The 8,894-nt window shown below is 38.5% G+C and overlaps 2 protein-coding genes across 2 annotated transcripts; both read left to right on the top strand.

The window, feature by feature from the left end:
• Nucleotides 1–594: 594 nt before the first annotated feature.
• On the top strand, nucleotides 595–2,772 carry cldn23.2 (claudin 23.2). Its single transcript, XM_084401238.1, has one exon. It carries the CDS (start codon nucleotides 867–869, stop codon nucleotides 1,584–1,586), a length of 720 nt encoding a protein of 239 aa, XP_084257364.1. The 5' UTR covers nucleotides 595–866; the 3' UTR covers nucleotides 1,587–2,772.
• A 1,200-nt stretch (nucleotides 2,773–3,972) lies between these two features.
• cldn23.1 (claudin 23.1) lies at nucleotides 3,973–5,678 on the top strand. Its single transcript, XM_084401244.1, has one exon. It carries the CDS (start codon nucleotides 4,010–4,012, stop codon nucleotides 4,841–4,843), a length of 834 nt encoding a protein of 277 aa, XP_084257370.1. The 5' UTR covers nucleotides 3,973–4,009; the 3' UTR covers nucleotides 4,844–5,678.
• The last annotated feature ends 3,216 nt before the right edge of the window (nucleotides 5,679–8,894 follow it).

Raw genomic sequence — 8,894 nt, forward strand, 5'->3', positions numbered from 1 at the left:
TACTTTCGGCTAGCAGCTTTTGGGCCGACCGTGGGCCGTAATTCAACCTTGCTAATTTGCTAATCTGGGAAGCGGACAGAAAACAAGACAAGCACTGACTGACAATAGCAAAGTTTGACTGATTTTTTAGATGACTGAAATTCAGAAAGATTAAAAGTAAACAAAAAGGTAAAATAAAAGATCTAAAAATAACACCAAAAAATATAATTATAACAATTATTAGTTGCGTTTCCTTTTTTTTCTGCTTTCATTTCATTTTTGTTGAATTTAATAATTCAGAACTATATGATGTATGATAATTAAAACTAGGCTATAGTTTCCTAATTAAGTTCCTATAGGCCTATGTTCAAATAAATGACAAGAGGAATAAATGACAATCACAAGCATATTCAAGAGGAAATTGTTTAAAGACTTATTAAAGAAAAAAACAATTGTTTTGGTATAGCTATCAAAATACTCTGGGTCTTGTTTCATTTAAAACGTTGAGTAGTAGAAAAAAATATAGGCTACCATATAAAATTAAGAAATTGACAACATATTCCAATTATCTGTAACATGTATAACTTTATTAACAAATGATCTATTCGAGATGACAACATCAGCACCAGTCACCCCTACAATGTTTCGTATCGCATGTGACGTAATGCCGAGTGGGCGTGGCCCTACAGGTGTGCCGAAACTTGGAGCAGTTTTGATGTTGACGAGCCCGACAGTCACGTGACTTTCAACAATAGTCAGATTTAATGGGATCCTCCCACCAGAAGTTTCTACAGCCCTTATACTTTTTTAAACACACGAAACAAAGTAATTCATTTCCAGCGGGGCTATACTTTTTTTGAGTGTGTGTGTGATCTGCCAAATCTGTCATGAGAACTCCTGGGATTTTTATTTTCGGGATGGTGCTCGCGCCTTGCGGGTGGATTCTGGAGCTGGTCAGCACAGTGGCGCCAGGCTGGCGCACGATCAACAACATCCCCGGAGAATCCATCGATCTGGTCCTCCAGCAAGGATTATGGGACATCTGCAAGACTTTCTCGTCATCCCGGGATATTCTGTGCAACCAGCCGGACACTCAGTACTTCAGCGCGCAGATCATCCAGATCGCGCGAGGATTGATGCTGGCGTCACTCATCCTCAATGTCATCGCCTTCGGCGTGGCGTCGGCCGGAGTCCGGTGCTGGAGGGAAACCCCGCACTGGACCATCGCGGGCGTCGGAGGTGTCCTCATCTTCATTTCGGGGGTCCTCACCATCATCCCGGTGGCGTGGTACACTCACATCATGACCTCCATCTTCTCCACGTCCGCCGACATTCGTGTGGGATACTGCCTGGTGCTGGGCTTCATCGGCGGGTGCATGGAGGTGCTCGGGGGTTTGGTGATGTCCATCGGGTTGTGTCGGCGCTGTGACGGACGGAAGCCGAGGACAGACACGCGCAGAGTCCAGGTGCCCAGTGTGATCAGCGGGAGCAGTGTCCCGTACTACTCCAGACACACAGAGATGGACCTCACGCGAGCGAAGACGCAACAGGACCGTCGACCAGTGAACACGGCGACTAAAGCACTACCGTACGACTCAGATTTGTAAAATACAAAACTTTTAACCTTGTGAACGCAAGACCCTTACGACAAACACCACTGTTACCATCACTTCCGCGTGAAAATTACGTTGTTTATCAGACAGATTGATAAAAAAAAAAAAAAAAAAAAAAAAAACACACAGCTGGTTTAAGTTGGTCTCTCATGTTGGCTAAGCTGGTGTTTAGCTGGTCTCCCAGCCTGGTCAGTGGTCAGATAAAAAAGTGTCCAAAACACCTCTAAAACCAGCCTGGGAGACCAGCTAAAACCAGCCAACTATCTTAGGCCGCTTTTAGCTCTGTGTGTGTGTGTGTGTGTGTGTGTTTTATTTTTTCAGCAGGGATGTCAACGTTTTATTTAATTTTTTAGCTATAACAGGAAAATATTGTGAAAAAATGTGCCTTATATTTTGCAATGGCTTTGTAAAATATAATGATTTTCCAGAAAAAGTCACTGTAAGATTTACAGTCAAAGCAAGCAGTAAAAGTAAGGGGCCTAAAGTTTAAATATTTTTTATTGTCAGTTATGTTTTGTTACATTTTAGGTTCTTAGTTCACGTTGAACATTGTGTGTGTGTGGAAAGGCCTTTTTTGATTAACTATAATTCATCATGTGACCATCTGTTGTACCACCTGTATTATCATTGATGTTATCAGTGTAAGGTCATATTAACTGTTGCGGGAATCATGGGTACCATTATAAATGTTGTTAAGGGAAGTGAGGGTTTGAGGTTATATCAAAGAGCACTAACACTATCAGTTTGGTTTTATACTTTGCACTTTATAATGTAAAGCCCTTGTAATTTTATTGGCAGAACTTCACTGACTTTTTGTAGCACACTGGGCTCTAATGTGTAAATACAGTAACTTATCAGGAACCTCTTAAGTTTGCGCAGTTACACCAACTGCAAAAAGCAAACACATTCTTCTGAAGTAAGCTAATATTTGCACTGCACACGGTACAGAAGTGTATGTCTCTAGACATAACCATGTAAAATATCTTGGAAGTGTTTTTTTTTTTTTTTTTTTTTTGCACAGTAATGTTGTAATTGACGTCCATCCATCAATTTTAATGCAAATGGTTGAAGGCTGGTAATTTTTCTGTATTTTTATTATGGTGATGATGAACACTGTCAAGAGCTGTGGCTCATACATTTACCTGCATGAATAAAATAAATGATGAAGCTAAAAATTGCTAATTTTAAACAATGTTGGGTACAACTTCATGTGTCCTAATAATAAATAGTATCCACTTCTTGCATTTCCCTTAATAATCTATTTTTAAATGTGATTACATTTAAAATGACATTTTAAGGAAGTAATAATTATGACATTACATAGAAATGATATAACATTAAGCCATTTAGTATGACTTATGACATTAAGTCATAATTATGAGAAAAAAATAAATTATGACATACTTCATAAGTAAAAAAATTAAAAAATAAAGGGAAAATAAATGAGATTAAGTCAATTTAGACTTAGTATGTCTTCATTTCAAATTTCCATCTAATAAATATGACTTAATTGTGATTTACACATGACTTTCCTTATGTGGCAGAAATGGGCTTCCAAAATATTTCATTATTTATAAGCATATATTTTATATTAAAAGTAATTTCTCCTAGAATGACAAAAAAAGCAACAACAACTGTAAAGCATGCAGTTATTAAACAAACCCCATCATGAAACAGAAAATCTGGGCAAAATGTATTTAATGCATAAACTTTAAACAGTTATTTGGCCAAAAGAAATTAATTAATGAACTGTATTAAGTTTCAGCATGTAAAACAACAAGAATGAGAAGGCATATGAATACACTGAAAAAATGTTTTCATTCATCCAATTAAACAAATTAGGGTAATGGTTCACATCTATATTTTATAACTTGAGCCAATGAAAAATAAATAACTTTTAATAATGTGTCTATGTCTATGAAAACCATTTCATGAGAATGGTTGGTCACCATCATTGTGATCGGTGTTTCCTTTAGTCGGGCAGTTTGTGGTCTTTGTAACAGTATAGATACAAATGTGAAACATCTATTATGAAAACACATATTTTTAGACCATTTTGAACTGATTGAAAACTGATTGATTGAAACCAACACAGACTAATGTTTATGCAGATGAACTTCTGACCTGAAACCTCAGTAACGCAGGTATAACCACCGTAAACAGCTTTTCTCTGTGACAGCTTGCCCCAGTCAACCCTATTTATGCTCTAGCCCTTGCATACTGGTATTCCAGGTATTAGCTGAAACATGGCATGCAGTAAAAACCAGTTTTGTCTGAGTTTAAACCAGGCATTCGACACCACGCCCTTCAGATGCTAATCACACAGATCCACCTCCTCCAGGTTTCAGTGTGTTTCTTCTTAAGCACCAGAGACACTTGACTCGCTTTAGACGGGGACGGCTGCTCAACCCTCAACCATGCGCACTCCGGGGATCTTGATATTCGGCATGGTCCTGGCCCCCTGCGGATGGATCCTGGACCTGACTAGCACGGTTGCACCCAATTGGCGCACCATCAACAACCTGGCTGGCCAACCTGTGGATCTGGTGGTGGAGCAAGGAATCTGGGACATCTGCAATACCTTCACAACGTCTAGATCGCAACAGTGCAACCAACGCACCAATGACCAAACGTACTTCAACAGCCAGATCATTCCGATCGCTCAAGGAATGATGATCGCGTCGTTGATCGTGACCATCCTTGGCCTAGCGGTGGCGACCCCTGGAGTCAGATGTTGGAGGGACCGACCGAGATGGATCCTGGCTAGTATCGGCGGGCTCCTCATCTTCTGCTCCGGAGTCCTGACCATTATTCCCATTGCTTGGTACACTCATCTTCTCAACAGCCTCAACTCCACCTCGGTCAAGAGAGACCCATTGAGATCGGATGACATTCGTGTGGGATACTGCATCGTTTTAGGCTACATCGGAGGCATCATGGAGGTCCTCGGCGGTTTGGTGATGTTCGTCGGGATCTGCTCCTGCTGCGGTGGACGGAACCGCGGAGAAAAGCCTGGAACCAACACAGGAAGACCAGCGACCAGATCAGCGACCAGACCAGGGACCAGACCAGCGGACAGACCAACGCCTCAGCCCAGGGTCAACGTCCCGAGAAGCTACATCAGTGAAAGCAGCGTACCGTACTCGCAGAAGTCACTGGACGACGACCTGGACTTCCCGAGAGCCAAAACCCGGGACAGGGGGATTGTCAACACATCCTACAGTGGAAGACCGTACGATGCTGATCTGTAAAATGACTAGCGCATACTGGGAATATTAGTTTACCACTTGTGAACGCCGCGTTAGCTGTCTACAACTGGAGCGTACACTTGCTACACCAGTACTTTTGAATGTTTGCAACAGAAAGCGATCGTGCTTTTGCCAATTGCACTCTCAGGTTACGTAACATGAGGACTTTAATTTTAGACTTGTAAATAGCCAAAAATGTATCTTCCTGTCGAAGGTTTGTATTGTAATATGGGTTAAACTCTAATCATGCATCTTAATCTAGCCTAATGATATTATCACATTAATACGGAAGAATTTAAGAAAAATGAATTGTGCAATATTTTTTTCTTTTGCTGCTGGAAAGAGTTAGTGAAAAGGGGTATCAGGGTTTTCTGTGATGCAGTATAACTAGTAATACTGGTTGTTTCAGTTTTATCCTTACTGCAAGCATGTGGGTCATGTCTGAACAGTCACGTGATCCATGAGTCATGTGAACAATGCAGCAATAGTCACTCATGAAGTATATATAATAAGTGTTACGGTTTAATGAAGGGCAGTGAGCAGATATCTTACATTCTTCAGTATGGAAGCATCAAAACAAACTTACCTGTTACACAAATTACATGAGATACATTACAACAATAAATGAATGAAGCTCATTAATCATTAACTGTAAAAACAGATGCTTATAAGAGCAACAAGGTGTAAATGTGGTTAAATGGTAATAAAACCATCCAGATAAAGGAAGTAGAGTAATAATGTGACTTTATTTTGCTGTAACTCATCAGATCATGTCATTTCCATTCCTCAGGGTTCAAGGTTTGTGTGCTTTCTAACAGCAATAAAACATCTTTTAAATCTCTGTAACCATTTTTTTTTATTTTTTATTAAAGTACTATTTATTAAAAAACAAACAGTGCTGTCCATTTGTATCGATAACTACAATTATACAAATTACCACCTAAAGAAATGAATATCAATATGGCAACAGCTTTTAACAGTGGTTTAAAAAGAATAACTACAATAGTATATTGTAGATGTTATACTATAATGATAAGAATGCTAACGATAACATACTTTGGACTTTTGTAAAACCAAAACTTATAGGCAAGGCAAGGCAAGTTTATTTATATAGCACATTTCATACACAATGGCAATTCAAAGTGCTTTACATAGAATAAATTAAAATAATAAAAAGAAATAAGAATAATTAAAACAGTTTAGAAAAATAAAATAAAATGAAATACAGTACAGTACAGTACAAACAGTGCTCATTCAGTAAATGCACAGCTAAACAGAAGTGTTTTGAGTCTGGATTTGAAAGTGACTACTGTAGGAGCACGTCTGATCTCCTCTGGAAGCTGGTTCCAGCATAATAGCTAAAAGCAGACTCGCCATGCTTAGAGTGAACCCTTGGTATTTCCAGCTGATGTGATCCTAATGATCTGAGTGATCTGTTGGGTTTATATTCAGTGAGCATATCTGCAATATTCAGTTAACTTTAGTTATTAATCTTTTTGAAGTAGGAGGCCTTCTCAACCAGGGGACAGCCAGTTTTTTTCACGTGAGTCTGTGTCGATTCTTTTGCCAGTTTAATTTCTATGGCTTCAATTGACTTGCCATTCGCTGACGATAACTCTTTTGTTTTCAACCCGTTCGAGCAGAACATGGACAGTTGTGGTATCTATGATAGTTTTTTTAATCCTGATGTAAATCATTCTAGTCTAAACTTATTAAAACTGTCCTGTAATTACTATTCTGAACGGCAAGTCAATTCTCTGCATCAAACCATAAACTTTTCTAAAAATATTTTCTCTACTTTCCACTGGAATATTTGTAGTATGTCTAAAAATCATGATGAATTGAGAACTCTTCTGTCTACTTTAAGTTTTTCTTTCTCAGTCTTGGCCTTTTCTGAGACTTGGATGACTGATGATGTGTTTACTTTATTCCCCCTACCTAATTATGTATCATTTCATTCTTGTAGGAAAAACAAAAGAGGAGGGGGTGTTTCTCTATATGTTTTGAATTCATTTGATGCTGGTGCTAGAGATGATCTTAGTGCAGAATTTAATACCACTAACACAGAGTCCATATTTATTGAAATTCCTTCTTGTCAGCAATTCAATGGAAAGACCATTCTGATCGGATGCATTTATAGACCACCAGATTCAGACCATAACACATTTATTGATGCACTTCAATCAACTCTTGAGTTGATAACCAAAGAAAGTAAATTATGTTTTTTACTCGGTGATTATAATATTAATTTACTTAAATGTGATTTAACACAAACAGTTGATTTCTTAAATGCACTCCATTCTTTTAATTTTTTCCCTCTTATTACTAAACCCTCTAGAATCACTTCCTCATCTGCTACTCTTATTGATAATATTTTGTTTAATTCCTATAATTTCGAGGTCACTTCAGGCCTCTTGATGTGTGATGCTTCTGATCACTTTCCTGTTTTCCAGTTTGTCCAATCCCGTCAATTAATGTCTACTTATCCTAAGAATGGGCCAAATAAATATCGTAAGTTCTCTAGAAACAGCATTGATCATTTCAAGTCTGCCATTGGCAATATCATTTGGGATGAGGTACTTGTATCACAAGACGTCAACAGTGCATACAGTTTATTCTTAAAGTCTTTTAATGAGGCCTTAGATGTATCATTTCCATTGATGAGTACAAAATCCAGAAATAAATATTCTAAGGGGAAGCCATGGATATCTGATGAATTAAAAAAGCTTTCCCGGAAAAAAAAAAGACTTTATAGGAGGTCTATTTTTAATCCTTCCTTAATTAATATTGAAATTTATAAGAAATGTAAAAATCACTTCACATCTTTAGTAAGAAAAACAAAGAAAGCATATTATTCAAATCAATTTGCACAAGCTTCTAAAAACATTAAGACAACCTTGAGAACTTCATCTTTGTTTCCAAATGCAATGACTTCAGTTTTGTCTTTGTTTAACTGAAGAAAGTTTTGACACATCCAATTGTTGACTTCATCAATGCATTGGCACAGGGAGTCAATGAGGCTGTAATCGTTAGGCGATAGGGCTAAGTAGAGCTGTGTGTCGTCTGCATAGCTGTGGTAAGCAATTTGGTTCTTTCTCATTATTTGGCTCATTGGGAGCATATACAGGTTGAACAGGAATGGCACAAGAATTGAGCCTTGAGGGACTCCGCATGTCATGGATGTCCACTCAGACTTATGGTCTCCTATACTCACATAATAACCTCTCCCATCTAAGTATGACCTGAACCATTTTAGGACTATCCTAGAAAGCCCCACCCAGTTTTCCAGCCTGTCCAGAAGTATGTTGTGATCGACAGTGTCAAATGCAGCACTGAGGTCGAGTAGCACCAGCACTGATAATTTGCCTGTATCAGTATTTAAGCGAATATTGTTTATTATCTTTATGAGCGCTGTCTCTGTGCTGTGGTGCGGTCGGAAACCAGATTGAAAATCGTCAAAGTATCCATTCGAGCATAAGAATTTGTTCAGTTGATTGAAAACAACTTGTTTAATGATCTTTCCTATGAAAGGAAGATTTGAGATCCATCTATAGTTGCTTAATATGGTCTTATCCAGATTGCTCTTTTTCAGGAGGGGGTTGACAGTTTTCAGGGAGTTTGGAAAACTCCCAGAGAGAAGTGAGGCATTTACCACTTCTAGAAGATCTGCTTCTACACTGTTTAAAACACTTTTGAAAAAAGATGTGGGAAGTGTGTCAAGAGGGCAGGTTGATGTTTTAAGGTGCTGTACGGTTTCTTCCAAAATTTTGCCATCAATTTCTTTGAAATCAGACAAAGTTACTACTCTCTCAGGTGGTCTGATCTGTCTGACCCCAGTGCAACTCAAGGATGTGCTGATCACCTTTCTGATATTATTGATTTTCTCAGAGAAGAAAGAAGCAAACTCACTGCACTTGTTGTCCAAGAGCATTTCACTGGGAATCTGGCTTGGGGTGTTTGTCAGTCTCTCTACAGTAGCAAAAAGAGTGCGTGTGTTGTTTAAATTGCTGTTTATAATATTTGAGAAGAAAGTCTGTCTAGCTTTGCCTAGTTC

This window comes from Rutilus rutilus (genome assembly GCF_951802725.1).
Source record: "Rutilus rutilus genome assembly, chromosome: 25".
Taxonomy (NCBI): domain Eukaryota; kingdom Metazoa; phylum Chordata; class Actinopteri; order Cypriniformes; family Leuciscidae; genus Rutilus; species Rutilus rutilus.

What these genes read in the sequence shown, in the direction of transcription:
- cldn23.2 (XM_084401238.1), top strand. Translation starts at nt 867, where the DNA reads ATGAGAACTCCTGGGATTTTTATTTTCGGGATGGTGCTCGCGCCTTGC.
- cldn23.1 (XM_084401244.1), top strand. Translation starts at nt 4,010, where the DNA reads ATGCGCACTCCGGGGATCTTGATATTCGGCATGGTCCTGGCCCCCTGC.